Here is a 23145-nt window from a genome sequence, read left to right as displayed (position 1 = left end):
GGTTTCTTGTTTTTTGTTTTGTTTTTTCTGAGGCAAGAGTCTCACTCTCTCCCCTAGGCTGGAGTGCAGTGGCCTGATCTTGGCTCCCTGCAACCTCCACCTCCCAGGTCAAGTGATTCTCCTGCCTTGGCCTCCCAAGTATTTAGGATTACAGGCGCACGCCACCATGCCAAGCTTATTTTTTCTATTTTTAGTAGACACGGGGTTTTGCCACGTTGGCCAGGCTGGTCTCAAACTTCTGATGTCAGGTGATCCACCAGCCGCGGCCTCACAAAGTGCTGGGGTTACAGGCGTGAGCCACTGCGCCCGGCCAGTGTTAAGAGTATTTTATGTGTGGCCCAAGACAAATTATTCTTCCAATGTGGTCCAGAGAAGTCAAAAGAGTGGACATCCCTGGACTAAAGCATCTCTCAGAGAGGTTGCACGATCTGCCTAAAGCCACACAGCAAGTCTGCAAGACGCTGCCATGGAAAGTAGCATTCGCAGGCTCCAGGGATTAGGCCGTGCCTATCTTTGCCATGCCCATTTTCCAGCCCGTGGAAGGTACAACTGAGGTCTTCTCTAGCTGATTTACCCCTGCTACAGAGCTGTGCGCCCAAGGGATTTCAGAGGGAGTTATTTCTAGGGGAGATGATGAGAAAAGTGATGGGCGGGGGGGTCGAGGTCACGTCCCGCAGCGGCCCCCTGACAGTGCCAGGGTGGTGGCCACACTCAGAGGTCGACCCTGGTCGTTGCAAGCGGCGCCGGGGGAGTCAAAGGTCATGAGAGGAGGACTCGGACCACGGGGGCGGACGGCTTTGAGCCCAGACGGTGGAACGAGATCCGGGCACCCCCGGGAGGCTGCAGGGGAGGTGGCCGATTCCCCCGCGAGCCAACTCGGGTGCTCTCCTGGCACCTGGGGGCGGCGGGGAAAGGGGGCGCGGCCGCCGGAGCACGCCCCCTGCTGGGCTGAGCCGCCTCCGGTCCAGTTCCCTACCCTCGGAGCCCCTCGGCCCGAAAAGCGGCACCCCCTGGCGGCCTCGGCGCCTCACTGCACCCCGGGCCCCGCAGCCGCAGCCTCGGCCCCGGCCCGATGCTGGGTGCAGACCCGGGGCGCGCCGGGCGCACGGGGTGCACGGGGTGCACGGGGCGGGGGCGCGAGCCCCAGGCTGCCGCTGGGGGGCGCCGCTGCACGCCGCTCCGCCGGGGCCGGGGAGACCGAACCCAGCACCGCCCGGCTGGGCAGGGGGCGAGGGGCGGCGAGGAGTAGACACCCCAAGACCGCGACGGGCTGGCGCCGGGCCCCCAGCGCCCCACGACCTTCCTCCGAATCTGTCCCCGCAGGCTCCGCGGCTCCCGCGCCCCGCGCCCCAGCCCCGCGGCCCCGCGCCGCACGGCCGCTCCCGTTCCGTCCTTGGAGGGTGTGGAAGGGTGGGTTTGGGGCCGGGGGCGGGTCTGGGGGCGGACCCGGAGGCGGGGCTGTCTCTGCGGCAGGGCCCAGCTTCGCTCCCCCCGGTCTGTCTCTGTCTCTCCTCCTCCCTCCTCCTGCTCCGGGCGGAGCCCGGCATGGGGGGGCCGGCGCCCGGCAGGCCAGGTACGGTGATGGAGAAACTGGGGAGGCTTGGTGCAGGAAGGTTGGGGTGGGGGGGCAAGGGACAGGGAGGATTGGCGGAGCGAAAGGCGGAGAAGCCCAGGATAGCAGGACAAGGGGAAGGGGAGGGGTGCCAGGAACCTGGGGCCCTTGGATGGAGAAGGGGGATGAAGCAGGCCAGGTTTGGAACAGGGGAAGGGGGAGGACGGCTGTAAGGAGGGGCGCCTGGGAGGAGAAGTGAGGCTGAAGGCGAAAAGAAGAGTGTAGGTTTGGGGGAAGGAAAACCGGAGCAGGTATGGAGGCCGCAGCCCAGAAGGTAGCAATGGGGCCAGACTGGAGCCCCCCGGGTGGGATTGAGGGGCGGGGACTGGAAGAGGAAAACCAGGGGCCTCCCAAATCCTGGAGGAAGAAGAAGGTGATTGGGGCCATCAGCGAGGGAGGGAGGCAGAGACCAAACCATTGCTAAAGGGCCAGGGAGCCAGAATCGGGGTGGACCAAGGCCCAGGCCCGGGGAAGGACTGGAAGTGGGGGAAGGCAGGCAGTGGAGATAGATGGATGGGTGGTATTTTAGATACCCAACTCAGGGTGTCTCCCATCCTTCCTTCAGCGTCCCCACCCTGCCCTCATAAGATCCCCCCCTACAGCCCAAGATGGGAGGGAGAGTCTGACCATCTCCCCTTTCCCCAGTAGGGTGCAATGTACGCAAGTAGGCCCTGGGCATAACTCTGCCTGTAGGTGTGTCCGGTTCCGTGTAGCAGATTTGTGTGTGTCTGGAGGTCTGTGTGTGTGTCTGTGGGTGTGTCTGTGGGTGTTTATGTCTGTGTGCCTGTCTATCCCTAGGTTTCTGTTTACCTATGCCAATCTCTGTGTCTGGTCCTCTGTCTGTAGATGTGGGTCGGTGGCTCTGTGGTTTGTGTGTCTGAATGTGTACTTGTGTAGCTGAGGGGTTGCAGTCCGTTTGTGGGGCCTGTATGGGTGGTAGATCAGGATGTCTTTACACAAGAAGGGAATCTGTGTTGACCTGGTCGCTCCAGAGTGTGTATTTGCGGCTCTGAACACCTTCGTCGGGGTCTTGTGTCTGTCTGTCTGTCTGTGGGTCCTTGAAGCTGTGTTGGGTTTTCTGTCTGTGTTTTCCTCTCTGAGGACCCGAGTCATGTCTCTTCTCCTTTTTCTCTCTTTCATTCATCCCTGGCCCCCACCCATCCCACCTTTCTTTTTTTTTCCCTTCTCACCACCCCCTCCCCCAACCCAGTGGATCCGGGACCCAGGGAGGGCCGCCCCCCGGGCCTGGTGGCACTGAGCAGGGCCCCCCAGCCCCCACCTCCTGCCCCACGAGATGAACCTCCTCTACCGAAAAACCAAGCTGGAGTGGAGGCAGCACAAGGAAGAAGAGGCCAAGAGGAGGTAAGGCTGTGCCCCAGACCGCTCCCTTTCCTTCCGCACCTCTGCCTGCCCCCTCACTGGGCCACAGCCCTTCTCGGGGGCCTGGCAGCCTTGTCATGAGTGAGCTCTCTGCTCTCAGAGTCAGTACGGAACGGCCAGGATTGCACACAGATTGTCCTGGCCCAACTCCTGCCCTCCTGCGGGGGGTTTACAGCCCAGGAGCACCCCTTTGGTTGTTCCCCATCCCCAGAGGCCCAAGTCACTCCTTCCTGACTCACCTCTGGCCTGTAGCCCTTCTCCTTTCTGCAAATTTGGGGCTGGCTGTGGGCTCTCCTGTCACCTGACCTTGGAAGGGGCAGGCCCTGCCTCCCTCCCAGGGTCTAGGGAAGGGGTCATTTCAGGGGCATCAGAGAACATCCACTTGGCCTCCTCCCAGTTTCCCCTGCTGCAGGAGGCGAGTGGTCAAGTTGTGTGTGTGGTGGGCGGACATGCGGGCTGGGCCTTGCCAAAGAGCCGGGGCAGGGCACGACCCCCGGATCCCTGCATCCCTGTCTGCCTCCCCGCTTGCCCTTCAGGGACCTGGGGCCTGGCCTCTCCCATCCTTCTCTCTTTCTCCTCTTCACTCCCATTGACTTCACAGCCACTTGGAGCCTGTCACAGCCACCTCCCTTTTCCTTCCTCGCAACTGTGGAGTTTAATTCTTGTTGTTAATTAGATTAATCAGAGTGATCGCTGCAGTGATCTCTCCCTAATGAAGGGCTAGCAGACAGGGCCTTAATGAGCGCCCACCCCACACAGCTCTCCTCTCTTCCCTGCCAGCCGCCCCCCCTCCACTCCCCGCAACCCTCCACTCAGACAGAAGCTCAGGGACAGTGGAATGGAATGGGGGTGAGCCAGGGAGGGTGACAGAGAGAGGACAACACCAGGGGAGAGGGAGGAAGAAGGATGGGCCAGGGGAGGGAGGCTGCTCTGGTTCTGGAGGGACACATCGTGCATCTGGGAGAGGAGGTGTGCCGTGGGGGTGTAGGTCACAGTGACTGGGCAGGAGGGGAGACCAGAGGCCAGGTGTGGGCCAGTGTGAGAGTGAGAGGGGCCGAGGAGCTGTGGGGGCAGGTGTGTCTGTCTGTGTTACCTGGGTTTGTATCTCTATCACTGCACAAGGCTGTCCACACAGGGGCCCAGGCTGGGATCTGCCAGCTCCAGGGATGCTCCCCTGCAGGCATACTCACCCCTCTTCTCATACCTGCCCCCAACTGCCTTGCCTTTTTAAAGCCCAAGATTCTGCCTGAAGCCCCTTCATTGGTGCCCTGGACCTTCTGACAACCCTGTCCCCACCCAGGCTCCTGTCCTCCTCCCTGGGAAGCCACAAGGTTGCTGACACCTCTTGGGGTGGAAAAGGGGGAGGCCCAGGTCCGAGGCCCTTCTTCCACTCCATCGTGGCCTTCTCTCCCCAGCTCCAGTAAGGAGGTGGCCCCTGCTGGCTCGGCTGGGCCGGCGGCCGGCCAGGGGCCTGGGGTCCGCGTGCGGGACATCGCCTCGCTACGGCGCTCCCTCAGGATGGGTTTCATGACGATGCCTGCCTCCCAGGAGCACACCCCGCACCCCTGCCGCAGCGCCATGGCCCCACGCTCCCTTTCCTGCCACTCGGTGGGCAGCATGGACAGTGTCGGGGGTGGCCCTGGTGGGGGCGGTGGGGGCCTCACAGAGGACAGCAGCATCCGAAGACCCCCTGCCAAGCCCCGGAGACACCCCAGCACCAAGCTCAGCATGGTGGGGCCCGGGTCGGGGGCAGAGACGCCCCCCAGCAAGAAAGCAGGTGAGATACCCCCTATCTCTCCCTGGGGTGGAGCTGGGAGCTGGGAGGATCTATTCCAGGCCGGGGGAGGCTTGCCGGGAGGGTTCATTCAGGGAAGAACCAAGGAAGTGGAAGATTCCATTCTTAAAAGGAATTGGGGGGGTCCTTTTGGATGGGCCTGAGATGAACCATCCAAGGGCAGGGGACACTCCCTGAAAACTTCTTGAGAAAGGCGTGGTGGCCTCGGAGGGACAATGAGGGTAGGAGCTGCGGATTCTGGAGAATACATTAGAAAGACTCAGGACTGTGGGACAGACACGATGGCTCACGCCCGTAATCCCAGCACTTTTTTTTTTTTTTTTTTTTTTGAGACAGAGTCTTGCTCTGTCGCCCAGGCAGGAGTGCAATAGCGCGATCTCAGCTCACTGCATCCTCCACCTCCCAGGTTCAAGCAGTTCTCCTGCCTCAGCCTCCCAGGTAGCTGGGATTACGGGCGTCCATCACCACGCCTGGATAATTTTTTGTATTTTTGTAGAGTCAGGGTTTCGCCTTGTTGGCCAGGCTGACAAGGCCAGGCTTGCTGGCCTCAGGTAATCCACCCACCTCGGCCTCCCAAAGTGCTGGGATTACAGGCATGAGCCACTGTGCCTGGCCAATTAGTTGATGTTTTAAAAAGACCAAGGGCTGACTAGTAGAAAAGTAACCTACAGCTGGGCATGATGGCTGATGCCTGGAATCCTAGTGCTTTAGGAGGCCGAGGCAGGAGGATCCCTTGAGCCCAGGAGTTTGGGACCAGTCTGGGCAACATGGCAAGACCTGTCTCTATTAAAAAATAAAAAAGAAATGAAGAAGCCTCCTGGGGCTGTAAGTTGAGGAATGTGGGGAAAATGAAGAGGCAGATATGTCCTTGCAGAGGGGTCAAGGGATCAGAATGGGCTCCTCCCTCTTGCTCCCCTCATTAAAAAGCTGGTTTATTTTTCTCTTTCTTGTCCTGTCCAGGCTCACAGAAGCCAACCCCAGAGGGCCGAGAGTCCAGCCGGAAGGTTCCTCCGCAGAAGCCCAGGCGAAGCCCTAACACCCAGCTCTCTGTCTCCTTCGATGAGTCCTGCCCCCCAGGCCCCTCTCCTCGAGGGGGGAACCTGCCTCTTCAGCGCCTCACTAGGGGGTCCCGAGTAGCTGGGGACCCTGATGTGGGTGCCCAGGAAGAGCCTGTGTACATTGAGATGGTGGGGGACGTCTTTAGGGGAGGAGGACGAAGTGGAGGAGGCCTGGCTGGGCCCCCTCTTGGGGGTGGGGGCCCGACCCCTCCAGCGGGCGCTGACTCGGACTCTGAAGAGAGTGAGGCCATCTATGAGGAGATGAAGTACCCGCTGCCGGAAGAGGCCGGGGAAGGCCGGGCCAATGGCCCTCCACCATTGACCGCAACATCCCCGCCACAACAGCCTCACGCCCTTCCGCCCCATGCCCACCGCCGCCCAGCTTCAGCCCTCCCGAGCCGGAGGGATGGGACGCCCACCAAGACCATTCCTTGTGAAATCCCCCCACCCTTCCCAAACCTCCTTCAGCACCGGCCTCCACTCCTGGCCTTCCCCCAAGCCAAGTCTGCTTCCCGAACCCCTGGCGATGGGGTCTCGAGGCTACCTGTCCTCTGCCACTCCAAGGAGCCAGCCGGCTCCACCCCAGCTCCCCAAGTGCCTGCACGGGAGCGGGAGACGCCTCCCCCACCGCCTCCACCTCCTGCTGCCAACCTGCTGCTGCTGGGACCATCGGGCCGGGCCCGGAGCCACTCGACACCGTTGCCACCCCAGGGCTCTGGCCAGCCCCGGGGGGAGCGGGAGCTCCCCAACTCCCACAGCATGATCTGCCCTAAGGCGGCGGGGGCGCCGGCAGCCCCCCCTGCCCCGGCCGCCTTGCTCCCCGGCCCCCCCAAGGACAAGGCCGTGTCTTACACCATGGTGTACTCGGCGGTCAAGGTGACCACGCACTCTGTCCTGCCAGCCGGTCCACCCCTGGGTGTTGGGGAGCCAAAGACGGAGAAGGAGATCTCAGTCCTCCATGGGATGCTGTGTACCAGCTCGAGGCCCCCCATGCCAGGGAAGTCCAGCCCCCACAGTGGGGCCATGGGCGCGGCAGCTGGGGTCCTCCACCACCGTGGCTGCCTGGCCTCCCCCCACAGCCTTCCAGACCCAACTGCAGGCCCCCTGACCCCGCTGTGGACCTACCCAGCCACAGCAGCTGGGCTTAAGAGACCCCCTGCCTATGAGAGCCTCAAGGCTGGGGGGGTGCTGAATAAGGGCTGTGGTGTGGGGGCCCCATCCCCCATGGTCAAGATTCAGCTGCAGGAGCAAGGGACTGATGGGGGTGCTTTTGCCAGCATCTCCTGTGCCCACGTCATCGCCAGTGCAGGGACACCAGAGGAGGAAGAGGAGGAGATGGGCGCCGCGACATTTGGGGCAGGCTGGGCCCTGCAGAGAAAGGTCCTCTATGGAGGGAGAAAATCAAAGGAGTTGGACAGTGAGTGAGGGGTGGGGAGTGGGGGCTGGCGTCGGGGGTGGGGGGCAGCTGGGAATGCCTGCGATGGTTTGGGGGAGGTGTTGGAGGGGTTATTTGGAAGTCACAGTCTTGAGTCTGGGATGTTTTCTAGGAGACCAGGACCAGGGGTGGAGGTGAGCAATAGACAGAAAGACCGGGGTCACCCAGTGTGCGCTGGAGGGGCAGGAAGGTCTGGGAGGCGAAGGGGGTCAAATCTGGCCCTGTCCTGCTCTGCTCCCTGCCCCTCCCTTCCCGGGGCTGCAGGGGTGTGTGCTTGTGAGTGTGCGCACCAGGAACTAAACACAGCTGCCTCCCAGCTGTTACCATGGCAACCCATCCAGACAGGAGGGAGAGGAGAGGAGGCCCCTACCGTTGCCTGGCAACGCAATGCTCTGCCAGGCCTCCTCTCAGAGATGAGCTTAGTTCACAGTCAGCCCTTCCCCCTGCCCTCCTCCTCCTGGGCTCAGGAATTGGGATTCTCCCCCTACAGGTCTTGGTCCCAGGGGGATGGTCATTCTGGCCCTAGCTGGAGATGGAGGGGTTTGGAAGCTAAAGCTGGGGTTGGGGAGGCCCCTCTGACCAGGGAAAAGGGTTTGGATGCAGCACATATACATGATTCTCAGCCCCAGGAGATGGTACCAATGGGTGGAAAGGAACGGGTGTATGTGCGTGTGTGTGTGTGTGTGTGTTGGGGGAGTGTGAAGGAACCCCATCCCAGCTGTTACTTGCAAAAGGGGCAGTTGTGTTTCCTGGTCCACCCATGCTGCAGCATGTGTGACCGGAGGGACAGAAGGACGCCTCCAATGTGCAGGCACACAGCTTTCCTTGTCATCCCAGCAGAGGTCGAGGATGGTGCCCGGGCCTGGAATGGCAGTGCCGAGGGTCCAGGCAAGGTGGAGCGTGAGGACAGGGGCCCTGTGACATCAGGGATCCCAGTGAGGAGCCAGGGGGCAGAGGGCCTGCTGGCCAGGATCCACCACGGAGACCGAGGAGGGAGCCGCACCGCGCTGCCCATTCCTTGCCAGACCTTCCCTGCCTGCCACCGCAATGGAGGTGATGTGGCCTGCACACACCTGTGCACAGTGGGGCTGGCTGGGGGATCTTCCGGGGTCTGGCCGCACCTGTCCTGACTTCCTCTGACCTGTTCATGTCCACATCCAGGGCCCTAAATCTTCATACCACATCTCCACCCCCTTTTCCGCCTTGATGAGGCAGGGGCAGCCTGGATCATTCAAGGGCAGGGGACTGGGAACTAGGGGAGGGGCACCTGAGGCTCCTGCCCTCCTCACTCCTCCTTCTTCCACCTCAGACTTCACGGGAGGCTACCGCCTAGGGCGCTCGGCCTCCACCTCCGGAGTCCGGCAGGTTGCTCTCCACACACCCCGGCCCTGCAGCCAGCCCAGGGATGCCCCGAGCCAGGTGAGGCTTGGTTTTTCTTTTATTTGTGAAGGAGCAGGTGGAGAAGGCTTGAATGTGTAAAGAAAAGCAATAAAGGGGCCAGGGATGGGCACAATGGCTCATGCCTGTAATTCCAGCACTTTGGGAGGCCAAGGCAGGAGGGTCACTTGAGCAACATAATGACACCCTGTCTATTTTGCTTTTTTAAAGAAGGCCAGTTGCAGTGGCTCACACCTGTAATCTCAATGCTTTCAGAAGCCGAGGCAAGTAGATTGCTTGAGCCCAGGAGTTCGAGATGAGCCTGGGCCACATAGCGAGACCCCATCTCTATAAAAAATAAAAAATGTAGTCAGGTGTGCCAGCGCAAGCCTGATTTCCAGCTACTCTGGAGGTTGAGGTAGGAGGATGGCTTTACACTGGGAGGTGGAGGTTGCAGTGAGCCATGATCACGCTACTGCATTCTAGCCCGAGCCACAAGGTGAGACCCTGTCTTAGAAGAAAAAAAAAAAGAAAGAAAGAAAGGGGCCAGGCAGGGTGCAGTGGCTTATGCTGGTAATTGCAGCACTTTGGGAGGCCGTGACGGGCAGATCACCTGCGGTCAGGAGTTCGAGACCAGCCTGGCCAACATGGTGAAACACTTTCTCTACTAAAAATACAAAAATTAGGGCCAGGTGCAGTGGCTCATGCCTGTTAATCCCAGCAGTTTGGGAGGCTGAGGCGAGTGGATCATGAGGCCAGGAGTTTGAGACCAGCCTGACCAACATGGTGAAACCCCATCTCTACTGAAAATACAAAAATTAGCCGGGTGTGGTGGTGCACGCCTGTGGTCCCAGCTACTCGGGAGGCTGAGGCAGGAGAATCGCTTGAACCCGGGAGATGGAGGTTGCAGTGAGCCAAGATCACGCCGCTGCACTCCAGTGGCCTGGGCAACAAAGAGAGACTCTGTCTCAAAAACAAAAAACGAAAAAACCCACAAAAATTAGCCGGACGTTGGGGCAGGCACCCGTAATTCCAGCTACTCAGGAGGCTGAGGCAGAAGAATTGCTTGAACCCGGGAGACAGAGGCTGCAGTGAGGCGAGATCATGCCACTGCACTCCAGCCTGGGCGACAGAGTTAAGACTCTGTCTCAAAACAAACAAACAAACAAACAAAAAAACAAAGGGCCATGCAGGCTGGGGTCTGAGCCAATACAGACTAACGGGAACCCAGGAATGAGAGTGAGGGGGTTGGGAGAGGATCTGGGAAGGGTTTGAAGGTTTGCTTAAGATGGGCAGCAAGGTAGGGCCCAGCTTGCAGATCAGTCAGGGCCACCACTAGCCAACAGCGCACCTTTGCACAATTTAGGAAAAAGACCTCCCCACTGGGCACCATGTCTTGTGCCTGTAATCCCAGAACTGTGGGAGGCAGAGATGGGAGGATCGCTTAAACCCAGGAGACTGAGGTTGCAATGAACTGTGATTCCACCACAGCACTCTATCCTGAGTGTAAGGGCAAGACCCTGTCTCAAAAGAAATAAAAATAAAGAGGTCAAGCATGGTAGCTCACGCCTATAATCCTAGTACTTTTGGAGGCCCAGGCAAGAGAAGTGGTTGAGCCCAGGAATTCTGTACCAGCCTGGGCAACACAGGGAGACCCTGTCTTTACAAAAAATTAAAAAATTATCCATACAGGTGGTGCGTGCCTGTAGTTCCAGTAACTCTGAAGGCTGAGGCAGGAGAATCACTTGAGCCTGGGAGGTGGAGGCTGCAGTAAGCCATGGTCGTGCCACTGCACTCCAGCCTGGGTGTCAGAGGGAGAACCTGTCAAAAGAGAGAGAGAGAGAGAGAGGAAGGGAGGGACCCTGTCTACCCTTGCCCCAGCTGGGCACAGTAGTTGATACCTGTAATCCCAGTGCTTTGGGAGGCCAAGATGAGAGGATCCTTTGAGGCCAGGAGTTCAAGACCAGGATTGGCAACAAAGCAAGATCCAATCAATACACAAATAAAATTTAATTTAGTTTTTTAACAATTAGCTGGTGTAGTGGTATATGCCTGTAGTCCCAGCTACTTGGGAGGGAGGCTGAAGCTGGAGGATTGTTTGAGTCTAGGAGGTAGAGGCTGCAGTGAGCTATTATTGCACCACTGCACTCTGGCCTGGGCGACAGACCCAGACCCTGTCTTAAAAAGACAAAAGAAAGAAAGAAACAAAGGCATCCCTTCTAGGGGGAGCAACTTACAAAATGCATCTGTCTAGGAAGACTAGGGCGTGACGGGGCCAAAGCTGCGGGAGTTGGATTTCGGCCCCCATGGGCCCCACAGCCAGAGGGAGCCAGCTGGGTCCGTGGGGGGCAAGTAAGGACTTACTTCTAGGGGAAGACGTGGGTCCAGGCAGTGCGGACCCGGTCCGGTCATGGTGAGGTCACCGACCCTACCCGCCTTTTCCTTTCTCCCCCGCCCGCGGCACAGCCCCACCCCGCGCTGCCGCTGCCGCTGCCGCTGCCCCTGCCGCCCCTGCCGCCCCTGCCGCCCCTGCCGCCCCAACCGGCCCGCGAACGCGACGGGAAGCTGCTGGAGGTGATCGAGCGCAAGCGCTGCGTATGCAAGGAGATCAAGGCGCGCCACCGCCCGGACCGAGGCCTCTGCAAACAGGAGAGCATGCCTATCCTCCCCAGCTGGCGGCGGGGGCCCGAGCCCCGCAAGTCCGGCACCCCGCCCTGCCGCCGGCAGCACACGGTCCTCTGGGACACCGCCATCTGAGGCGGGCGGGGGGACCTGGGCGCCTGGACTGGGGCGGGGGCGGGCACGCCTGGCTCTCCCGGGAGCCTCGCCTTGAGAGACATTGAAGGACCACGTGGGAGAGTGCCAGGGAGAACCCCTGCCCTCCACCCTGCCCCCTGGGATGGGGAGAGTCTGCCAGGCCCATTGGGCTTAGGGTGCCAACAGCGCTGCTGAGAAACTTGGAGGAGGAGGAGGGTTTGCTTGAGGTTGGGGCGAGGCGCTCTGGCTGTTCTCCCCTCTGGGCGCTGTGCGTGTCTCCTCCTGAACCAAGCCGGAGGTCAGCATGGGGAAGGGAGGAAGGAAGGGATGGGAGGAAGAGGGGGGTGGGTGAGCTCAAAGAGAGGGACTAGAGTGCCAGATGGAGGAACTCTTTTCTAGAGAGCCGGGAGTTGGGGAGGGGGTATTTATTTTGTTATTTATTTCAGTCTGGAGGGCGATTCTGGGCCCTTCTGACCTACTCCTGAGCCAGGAGTGGAGAATCAGGGCCAAGTTTGCACTCTCCCCAGTGCCAATGCCTAAAGGCCCCGCCATCCATGCCACCCCACAGCCAAGGAGGGGTCCGCATGGGGAGTGGACCGAGAGAAGAAGGGGCCCAGGGAAGCAGAGGGCCCAAGACCATTCACAGTATTTACAATTTGCCAGAATTTGGTAGTCAGTGTGGCCTGCTCTGAATCAGGCATCTTATTTAGTATTGGGGTGAGGGTCTAGTGCCAGGGATGGGCGGGATGATGGGGGAGGAGGAGGGAAATTTTAGCGGGTGGGGGTGGGTGGGCAGGGTATTTATTTAAATTAAAAAACAAAACACAGAGATGAGATGTCAGGAACTTTTTTTTAATTCCTTTCTTTTCAGAATAATATATTAAAAGACTCATGATCCTAAAGCTGGCTTCTTCTATTTCACAGCATGCTCTGCCATTCTTACACTTGCTCCTTTTCCCATCTTGCCCCTGGTTGGTGGGAGTTGAAGGTTGTGCGGGGAGGGGTGAGTAGCTGTGGCCAAGTCACAGGGTGAGGTGGAGTTCCAGGTAAGTCTTCAGGAATGCACCGGGCCATGACTCCATTAGCATTTTTTGTGCACAGAATGTGTTTTTCGCATTGCACTGATGCAGAAGGAATATTTGGGCATGAAGCTTGCCTTCAAGTACCTTGTGATCTACTCAGGGAGATAAAAACCCTGAGATGGCAATAAACAGTGTTGCAGGAGTAAGAGATGGGGGACAGGGCCAAGTGTGGTGGCTCACACCTGTAATCCCAGCACTTTGGGAGGCTGAGGTGGGCAGATCACCTGAGGTTAGGAGTTCAAGACCAGCTTGACCAACATGGTAAAACCTCATCTCTACTAACAAAAATACAAAAATTAGCCAGGTGTGGTGGCGCTATATCCCAGCTACTTGGGAGGCTGAGGCAGGAGAATCACTTGAACCCAGGAGGTGGAGGTTACAGTGAGCCGAGATCACGCCACTGCACTCCAGCCTGGGCGACAGAGTGAGACTCCATCTCAACAACAACAACAACGAAAAAAAAGAAGGGGTACAGGGCTGGAATCATCTAAGAAGGCTTCCTGCAAAGTTACCCTAAAAGGACAGGTAAGCTAGTCTGGGCAACATAGAGAAACCCTGTCTCTATAAAAAATACAAAAATTAGCCAGGTGTGGTGGCATACGCCTTTAGTCCCAGATACTCAGGAGGCTGAAGTGGGAGGATGGCTGGAACCTAGGAGGCGGAGGCTGCAGTGAGCAGAGATTGTGCCACTGCACTCCAGCCTGGTCAACAGAGCAAGATCCTGTGTCCCAAAAAAAAAAGGACAGGTGAGGTTTGGAGAGGGGAAGAGGAAAACTCCCAAGGTCACGGTCATGGTTTGATTGTCTATGGAACAGTAGGAGATGGGGGCGGGGGAGGTAGGAAGTATGTTTAAATGACAGCAATGGCATTAAGTGGTCTGGCCGTGGGACGAATCACCTGAGGTCAGGAGTTTGAGACCAGCCTGACCAACATGGAGGAGCCCCTTCTCTACTAAAAAATATAAAAAAATTAGCTGGGCATGCAAGGCAAGACTCAGGTCCTCACCAGGGAAGCCAGGGAATCCTGCTAGGAGGTGATCTGTCACCAGGGAGGAGGATAAGGAGGGTGCCTGGGAGGATGGAGGGCTAGGGACAGTTGCAAGAGGCCACTGAAAGGAAACCCCCCCAGGATGGGGGTGAAGCAGCAGAACTGGTCATACAAGAAGCCCAAGTTTGGGCCAGCATGGTGGCTCAAGCTTGTAATTCCAGCACTTTGGGAGGCCGAGACGGGCGGATCACGAGGTCAGGAGATCGAGACCATCCTGGCTAACACGGTGAAACCCCGTCTCTACTAAAAAATACAAAAAACTAGCCGGGCGAGGTAGCAGGTGCCTGTAGTCCCAGCTACTCGGGAGGCTGAGGCAGGAGAATGGCGTAAACCCGGGAGGCAGAGCTTGCAGTGAGCTGAGATCCGGCCACTGCACCCCAGCCTGGGCGACAGAGCGAGACTCTGTCTCAAAAAAAAAAAAAAGAAGCCCAAGTTTGAAGCTCTGGTGATTGCAGAAATGACAGAGCGAGACAGGTGGGCTTGAGAGTGACTTTGGAGGAAGAACATTAAATTTGAAGCAATGGTGAATATTTAGGTCGAATGGTTTGTTGCTCAATAGAACAGAGTTTTGGAAAATGTGGTGAATAGCCAGGCATAGTGGCTCACGCCTGTAATCCCAGCACTTTGGGAGGCCCAAGAGAGGAGGATCACTTGAGGCCAGGAGTTCGAGACCAGCCTGGGCAACACAGAACACCCCCGCCTCCGTCTCCACAAACAATAATAAAAAAAAAATAGTTGGACTTGGTGGCATATGTCTGTAATCCCAGTTACTCAGGAGGCTGAGCTGGGAGGATCGCTTGAGCTCAGGAGGTCAAGGCTGCAGTGAGCCATGATTGCTTCACTGCACTCCAGCCTGGGCAACAGAGTGAGACCCTGTCTCAAAAAAAAAAAAAAATGTGGTAGATGCCACAGATGTTTTTACAGTTTATGAAGAACAACATTTTTTAAAACTTTAATAGTTTTGTATTTATTTTCATTTATATTAGAAAAGTTATAACCAACACATTAGGCTACTTGTTATTTCATGAATGTGATTGCACAAGATAAGTCTACAGTTATTTTTAATGAGCTGGTTTAAAGAAAAAATGTTAAGCCAGTAAATAATGGTACAGGCAATGTACAGAATATGAAAAATTCTGACAGTGGTATGTATTTGAAATTTAGGAAATAAGTTAAAAGTAAAATGATGATAGCTCAGGAGACAGGACAAGACTATGGACATTAGGAGTAATTGACATAGAAATGACACTCAAGCCCAAGACAACTGACCTCAGCAAGGAGGGCAGGGCTAGAGAAAAGAGCTAGGGATGAAATACAGGCCAGGCACAGTGTCTCATGCCTGTAGTCCCAGCACTTTGGGAAGCCAAGGTTAGAAGATTGCTCGAGGCCAGGAGTTCGAGACAAACCTGGGCAACAAAGCTAGACTTCACCTCTACAAAAAAAATTAATAAAAATTAGCTGGGTGTAGTGGTGTGCACCTGTTGCTGGAGCTTCTCAGGAGGCTGAGATGGGTGGATCGCTTCAGCTCATGAATTAAGCAGTGAGCTATGATCTCTTCACTGCATTCCAGCCTGGGCAACAGAGTGAGACCCCAACTTGAAAAAGAACAAAACAAAACCCAAGATATAAACAGGCAGTAGCTCTTTTTAACTAGCCAGAAAATTAGGGCAGGTGAGGTGGCTCATGCCTGTCATCCCAGCATTTTGGGAGGCCAAGGTGGGCGGGTCACTTGATATCAGGAGTTCGAGACCAGCCTGGCCAACATGGTGAAACCCTGTCTCTACTAAAAATACAAAATTAGCCGGGTGTGGTGGCAGGTGCCTGTAATCCCAGCTACTCAGGAGGCTGAGGCAGGAGTATTGCTTGAACCTGGGAGGCAGAGGCTACAGTGAGCTGAAATCGGACCACTGCACTCCAGCCTGGGTGACAGAGCAAGACTCTGTCTCAAAAAAAAAAAAAAAAAAAAAAAGGTAATTAATGGAAGGGGCTAGGCGCAATGGCTCACGCTTGTAATCCTAGCACTTTGGTAGGCCGAGGTGGGTGAATTGCCTGAACTCAGGAGTTCAAGACCAGCCTGGACAACATGGCAAAATCCTCTCTCTACTGAAAATGAAAAAAATTAGCCGGGCATGGTGGTATGGTGGTGGGCACCTGTAGTCCCAGCTATTGAGGAGGCTGAGGCGGGAGAATCACTTGTATCTGGGAGATGGAGGTTACAGTGAGCCAAGACTGTGTCACTGCACTCCAGCCTGGGCAACAGAGCAAAACCCTGTCTCCCCCAAAAAAAGGAAAGGAAAATTAATGGAACGAAATATCCCATTCATAAGAGCAATAAAAACCTTAAAATAAATAGGAGTGACATTAACAAGAAATTATAGAACCGATATTGGGTCAGTTGATAACACTAAAGTATTTTGAGTCACTTAAAAAAGGAAGACCTTGGCCGACCGCAGTGCTTCACGCCAGTAATCCCAGAACTTTGGGAGGTTGAGGCTGGGTGGATCACCTGAGGTCAGGAGTTTGAGACCAGCCTGGCCAACATGGTGAAACCCCGTCTCTACTAAAAATACAAAAATCAGCCAGGCGGGGTGGCGAGTACCTGTAGTCCCAGCTACTTGGGAGTCTGAGACAGGAGAATCACTTGAACCCAGGAGGTGGAGGTTGCAGTGAGCAGAGATCATGCTACTGCACTCCAGCCTGGGGGACAGAGCGAGACTCTGTCTCAAAAAAATAGAAGTAAAAATAAATACAAAAGTACAAGACAGGCCGGGCGCGGTGGCTCAAGCCTGTAATCCCAGCACTTTGGGAGGCCGAGACGGGCGGATCACGAGGTCAGGAGATCGAGACCATCCTGGCTAACACAGTGAAACCCCGTCTCTACTAAAAACACAAAAAACTAGCCGGGCGAGGTGGCGGGCGCCTGTAGTCCCCGCTACTCAGGAGGCTGAGGCAGGAGAATGGCGTAAACCCGGGAGGCGGAGCTTGCAGTGAGCTGAGATCCGGCCTCTGCACTCCAGCCCGGGTGACAGAGCAAGACTCCGTCTCAAAAAAAAAAAAAAAAAAAGCCGGGCGCGGTGGCTCAAGCCTGTAATCCCAGCACTTTGGGAGGCCGAGACGGGCGGATCACGAGGTCAGGAGATCGAGACCATCCTGGTTAACACAGTGAAACCCCGTCTCTACTAAAAAAAATACAAAAAACTAGCCGGGCGAGGTGGCAGGCGCCTGTAGTCCCAGCTACTCGGGAGGCTGAGGCAGGAGAATGGCGGGAACCCGGGAGGCGGAGCTTGCAGTGAGCCGAGATCTGGCCACTGCACCCCAGCCTGGGCGACAGAGCGAGACTCCGCCTCAAAAAAAAAAAAAAAAAAAAGTACAAGACAAAAACCATCAGGACAAATGGCGATCATTGTGGAGCGGGGGAGAAGGAAGGCTGGTGGGGTCAAGCACAGTGGCTCACACCTGTAATCCCAGCACTTTGGGAGTCCCAGGCTGGAAGATGACTTGAGCCCAGGAGTTCAAGACCTGCCTGGGCAACATAGCAGGACCTCGTCTCTACAAAAAGTTTAAAAAAAGAAAAAAAGAAAAAAAAAAGGCTAGGCGTGGTGACATGTGCCTGCAGTCCCAGCTACTCAGGAGGCTGAGGTGCAAGGATCACTTAAGCCCAAGGAGGTCAACACTGCAGAGAGCTATGATTGAACCACTGCATTCCAGCTTGGGTAACAGAGCAAGACCCTGTCTTTAAAAAAAAAAAAAAAAAAAAAGACTTGAATAATTAAATAGTAATAACTTGTTCTTAGAGAAGAAGATTGGATGATATAGAAGATGTCAGTTTTCCCTAAGTCCATAAATTCAATGCAGTCCCTAAATCCCAAAGGGATTATTTGGGAAACTTGATAAAATAATTTGAAAGTTTATGCAGAATGATAATGAGAAAAACCAGAACATTTTGAAATAGAAGAGTAATAGGGGGACCTGCCCTATCAAACACTGAAACAGGAAATAAAAACCACAGCATGCTTGTCCTGGCACAGGACTGGCATAATCCATCGGAGTGAAGCGTCCAGAAATAGCCCCAAATGCACATGGGGATTTAGCACTTATAAAGGTGATATTGCACATTGGTTGGGAAAATATTCCTTATTCAATAATTGTTGCTTTCTAAATTTTATTTTTATTTATTACTATTATTTGAGACAAAGTTTCACTCTGTTGCTCAGGCTGAAGTGCAGTGGAGTGGTCATAGCTCACTGCAGCCTGAAACTCCTGGCCTCAAGCCATCCTCCCACCTCAGCCTGCTGAGTGGGACTACAGGCACGCACCACCACACCAGGTCAATTTAAAAAAATGGAGTCTCACTTTGTTGCCCAGGCTGGAGTACAGTGTCGTGATCTCCAATCACTGCAACCTCCGCCTCCTGGGTTCCAGCAATTCTCCTGTCTCAGTCTCCCGAGTAGCTGGGACTACAGGCACGTGCCACCACACCAGGCTAATTTTTTGCATTTTTAATAGAGACGGGGTTTCACTGTGTTAGGCAGGATGGTCTTGATCTCCTGAACTCCTGATCCACCCGCCTTGGCCTCCCAAAGTGCTGGGATTACAGACGTGTGCCACGGCGCCCAGCCTAAAAAAATATTTTGTATAGAAAGAGTCTCACTGTGTTGCCCAGGCTGATCTTGAACTCCTGGCCTCAAGCGATCCTCCCGCCTAGACCTTTCAGAATGTTAGGATTACAGGTGTTAGCCACTGCATCTAGCCATATTTTTTATATTTTTTTAGAGACAAGGTTTTGCTCTGTCATCCAGGCTGGAGTGCAGTGGTGCCATCATAGCTCACTGCAGCCCCACCCTCCTGGCTTCTAGTGATCCTCCTGACTTGGCCTAATAATTGTTTCTTAAAGAATTAACTAGTCAGAGGCCGGGCGCGGTGGCTCAAGCCTATAATCCCAGCACTTTGGGAGGCCGAGACGGGCGGATCACGAGGTCAGGAGATCGAGACCATCCTGGCTAACACGGTGAAACCCCGTCTCTACTAAAAAAAAAAATACAAAAAACTAGCTGGGCGAGGTGGTGGGTGCCTGTAGTCCCAGCTACTCGGGAGGCTGAGGCAGGAGAATGGCGGGAACCCGGGAGGAGGAGCTTGCAGTGAGCTGAGATCCGGCCACTGCACTCCAGCCTGGGCGACAGAGTGAGACTCCGTCTCAAAAAAAAAAAAAAAAGAATTAACTAGTCAGAAGGGGGAGCGTGGGAAGCTGCATCTCTATTTCATTTATTATGCCAAAGGACTTCAATGTAAAAACAAACATTAAAAGGAAAAAGTGGGCCCGGCGCGGTGGCTCACGCCTGTAATCCCAGCGACTTGGAAGGCAAGAGAGGTAGGTGGATCACTGGAGGTTAGGAGTTTGAGACCAGCCTGGCCAACTTGGTGAAATCCTGTCTCTACTAAAATACAAAAATGAAGGGGTGGCCTGCCCCTCCACACCTGTGGGCGTTTCTCGTTAGGTGTGAACAAGAGACTTGAGAAAAGAAATGAGACACAGAGACAAAGTATAGAGAAAGAGAAAGTGGGGACCCAGGGGACCGGCGCTCAGCATACAGAGGACCCACGCCGGCCCCGGTCTCTGAGTTCCCTTAGTATTTATTGATAATTATCTTTACCATCAAAGAAAAGGAAGTGGCAGGATAATAGGATCATTATAGGGAGAAAGTCAGCAGTAAGACATATGAATAAAGTTCTCTGTGACATGAATAAGTTTAAGGAAAAGTGCTGTGCCTTGATATGCATATGTAAACATCTCCCTAAACCTTTTTAGTGCATAAAGAGTAGCATTGCACTAGCAAGTCTCGCCTTTCGCCCTAAGGCTGTTTTCTCCTTTCTCAGTAAACAGAACATACAATCGGGTTTTACACCGAGATGTTCCATTGCCCAGGGACGGGCGGGAGACAGATGCTTTTCTCTATCTCAACCGCCAACAACCGCCAAGAGGCCTTCTTTCCTCTTGTACTGGTCCCCTCAGCACAGACCCTTCACGGGTGTCAGGCTAGGGGACAATCAGGTCTTTCCCATCCCACGAGGCCATATTTCAGACTATCACATGGGGAGAAACCTTGGACAATACCTAGCTTTCCTAGGCAGAGGTCCCTGCGACCTTTGGCCGTGTACGTGTCCCTGGGTACTTGAGATTAAGAGAATGGTGATGACTTTTAACCAGCAAGCTGCCTTCAGGCACTTGTTTAACAAAGCACACCCTGCACTGCCCAAAATCCTTTAAACCTTGAGTCACCACAGCACGTCTCTTACAAGGACAAGGTTGGGGGTGGGGTCACAGATTAACAGCATCTCAAATACAGAACAAAATGGAGTCTCTTATGTCTACTTCTTTCTCTATAGACACAGTAACAGGTTGATCTCTCTTTCTTCTGCCCCCCCCCCCCCACCCACACACACACACAAAAATTAGCCGGGTATGGTGGCAGGCACCTGTGATCCAAGCTACTCGGGAGACTGAAGCAGGAGAATTGCTTGAACCCCGGAGGCAGAGATTGCAATGAGCCAAGATGGCGCCATCGCACTCCAGCCTGAGCAACAGAGTGAGACTCTGTCTCAAAAAAGGCCAAGGCAGGAGGATTGCTTGAGTACAGGAGTTGTAGACCAGCCTGGACAACATAGCAAGACCCCATCTCTTTAAAACAAAACAAAAATATTTATATATATAGCAAGTTGAACTACAAATATATTTCTAATACATATGAAAAAGATTAATACAATAGGATTGCTTGAGTCCAGGAGTTCCAGACCAGCCTGGACAACATAGCAAGATCCCATCTCTTTAAAACAAAACAGGCCGGGCACAGTGGCTCACGCCTGTAATCCCAGCACTTTGGGAGGCTGAGATGGGCGGATCACGAGGTCAGGAGATCGAGACCATCCTGGCTAAAACGGTGAAACCCCGTCTCTACTAAAAAATACAAAAAACTAGCCGGGTGAGGTGGCGGGCGCCTGTGGTCCCAGCTACTCGGGAGGCTGAGGCAGGAGAATGGCATGAACCCAGGAGGCGGAGCTTGCAGTGAGCTGAGATCCAGCCACTGCACTCCAGCCTGGGCGACAGAGCGAGACTCTGTCTCAAAATAAATAAATAAATAAATAAATAAATAAATAAATAAATAAAACAAAACAAAAATATTTATATATATAGCAAGTTGAACTACAAATATATTTCTAATACATATGAAAAAGATTAATACAATAGGATTGCTTGAGCCCAGGAGTTCCAGACCAGCCTGGACAACATAGCAAGACCCCATCTCTTTAAAACAAAACAAAAATATTTATATATATAGCAAGTTGAACTACAAATATATTTCTAACACATATGAAAAAGATTAATACAATAGGATTGCTTGAGTCCAGGAGTGCCAGACCAGCCTGGACAACATAGCGAGACCCCATCTCTTTAAAACAAAACAAAAAATACTTATATATAGCAAGTCATACTACAAATATATTTCTATCACATATGAAAAAGATTAATACAGTATATAGGTTCATGAGTCAATAAGAAGAGGAGAAAGGAACCCAGACAGATATGAACAAGAACATGAACAATTCACCAGATACAGAAGTTAAGAGTAAACATGTTCAGCCTTAGCAATAATGAAGTAATACAATATAAAACAATAATAAAATACTTTCTGCCTTTCAGACAAAACTGAAGAAAACTTATAGCATCAGTATGGCCAATATATGCATAAAACAGTCATTCATTATGTAAATATAAATTAATATAGACTTTTTGAAGGTCAGTTTCACATTTATTTAAAAGTAAAATGTGTATAGTTTTGACTCAGAAATTCCACTTCAAGGAATTTTTTCCTAGAGAGACTGTTTCTGAAACAAACAAATGAAACCCCTCATTTATTACATTTATGAGACAACTGGGAATATTACCACTGACTGGATATTTGATGATATTAAGGAATTATTATTAATTTTTAGGCATGATAATGCATTGTGGTTATATATTTTTAAGAGTCCTTAAATAATACTGAAATATTAATGAAGAAGTTATACAAGGTCTGGGATTTGATTCAAAATAAAATGGGAAGGAGAAGGTACATGAGGAAAAGATGAAACAAGAATGGCCACAAGTCCAGGCGCGGTGGCTCATGCCTGTAATTCTAGCTCTTTGGGAGGCTGAGGCGGGCAGATCACCTGAGGTCAGGAGTTCGAGACCAGCCTGGCCAACGTGGGGGAAACCCCATCTCTACTAAAAATAATGAGATCGCATTAGCCAGGCATGGTGGTGGGTGCCTGTAATCCCAGCTACTCAGGAGGCTGAGGCAGGAGAATCTCTTGAACCTGGGAGGCAGAGGCTGCAGTGAGCCGAGATTGCATCACTGCACTCCAGCCTAGGCGACAGAGTGAAATTCCATCTTAACAAAAAGATAAAGAATGTCCATGAGTTATTAATTGTCTCATGATGGGTACGTGGGTGTTCATTATATTGTTTTGTTTGTGCATGTGTCTGCTTGAAATTTTCCACAATAAAAAGTGGGTTTTTTTTTTTTTTTAGTCAGTTATGATGAGTCAAACATTTTTCTCCTTTGAAAAAAATAAGGATTGGGAGCAGATGATCAAAGAAGACCCTCCCAAAACACACAACATCTAACTAAAAATAATCAGCCTGGACAATATAGCAAGACCTTATCTCCAGAAAATTAAAAAAATTAGCCAGGTAGGGTGGTACACCCTTCTAGTCCCAGCTATTCAGGAGGCTGAGATGAGAGGATCACTTGAACCTAGGAGGTGGAGGCTGCAGTGAACTATCATTGCACCACTGCACTCCAGCCTGGGTGACAGAGGGAGACCCTCTCTCTTAAAAAAAAAAAAAAAAAAAGTCAGAATGAGGTGGTTCACACCTGTAGTCCCAGCACTTTGGGAGGCCGAGGTGGGTGGATTGCTGGAAGCCAGGAGTTCGAGACCAGCCTGGCCAACATGGTGAAACTCTGTCTCTACTAAAAATACAAAAATTAGCCTGGTGTGGTGGTGGGCACCTGTAATCCCAGCTACTTGGGAGGCTGAGGCAGGAGAATCACTTGAATCCGGGAGGCGGAGGTTGCAGTGAGCTGAGATCTCACCAGTGCCCTCCAGCCTGGGCTGACAGTGAGACTCTTGTCTCAAAAAAATAAAAGAAAAATCCCTGCGCGTACCTGGTAGTTTCCTCAAAGTGCCATCTGCAGTTTCCAGGTACCGTGTGTTGGAGTGTCTCATTGCTAGCTGTTCAGATCCAGGTGTCCCTCATGCATGTCCCTGTAGAGTGGCAGTCCACTCTGCGGGGGTCCAGCTTCCCTTGCACCTCCAAGTTGCCCCCAGGAAGGAGTGAGCAGCATGTTGGCTGGGACTCATCCAGGCCACACACTGACCTCTGCCACCCCCCTGGGGGCAATCTTTGCCACCATGAAAAATGGCTGGGAGCCAGGAGCCACAGGGTGGAAGCACCAGAGATGGTGTCACCACCATTTAAAAAAATTTCCACTGACCGGCTGGGTGCGGTGGCTCACGCCTGTAATCCCAGGACTTTAGGAGGCCGAAGCGGGCAGATCATGAGG

The 23145-nt window shown here is 53.7% G+C and overlaps 1 protein-coding gene across 3 annotated transcripts; it reads left to right on the top strand.

Moving 5' to 3' along the window:
• The first annotated feature begins 1445 nt into the window (after window positions 1-1445).
• NYAP1 (neuronal tyrosine phosphorylated phosphoinositide-3-kinase adaptor 1) lies at window positions 1446-12166 on the top strand. 3 transcript variants are annotated; one of them, XM_008018547.3, is made up of 7 exons: window positions 1446-1573; window positions 2823-2974; window positions 4408-4769; window positions 5748-7262; window positions 8121-8333; window positions 8590-8699; window positions 11124-12166. In XM_008018547.3, exons 2-7 carry the CDS (start codon window positions 2907-2909, stop codon window positions 11412-11414), a joined length of 2559 nt encoding a protein of 852 aa, XP_008016738.3. In that variant the 5' UTR covers window positions 1446-1573; window positions 2823-2906; the 3' UTR covers window positions 11415-12166. The 3 variants fall into 3 exon arrangements, with proteins under 3 accessions (XP_008016738.3, XP_008016737.3, XP_037846345.2); XM_008018546.3 differs by having other exon boundaries at window positions 8118-8333; XM_037990417.2 differs by lacking the exon at window positions 1446-1573 and adding an exon at window positions 1613-1985 and having other exon boundaries at window positions 8118-8333.
• The last annotated feature ends 10979 nt before the right edge of the window (window positions 12167-23145 follow it).

This window comes from Chlorocebus sabaeus, chromosome 28 (genome assembly GCF_047675955.1).
Source record: "Chlorocebus sabaeus isolate Y175 chromosome 28, mChlSab1.0.hap1, whole genome shotgun sequence".
In the NCBI taxonomy this organism is placed as follows: domain Eukaryota; kingdom Metazoa; phylum Chordata; class Mammalia; order Primates; family Cercopithecidae; genus Chlorocebus; species Chlorocebus sabaeus.
This window is presented reverse-complemented; position numbering and strand designations above follow the sequence as displayed.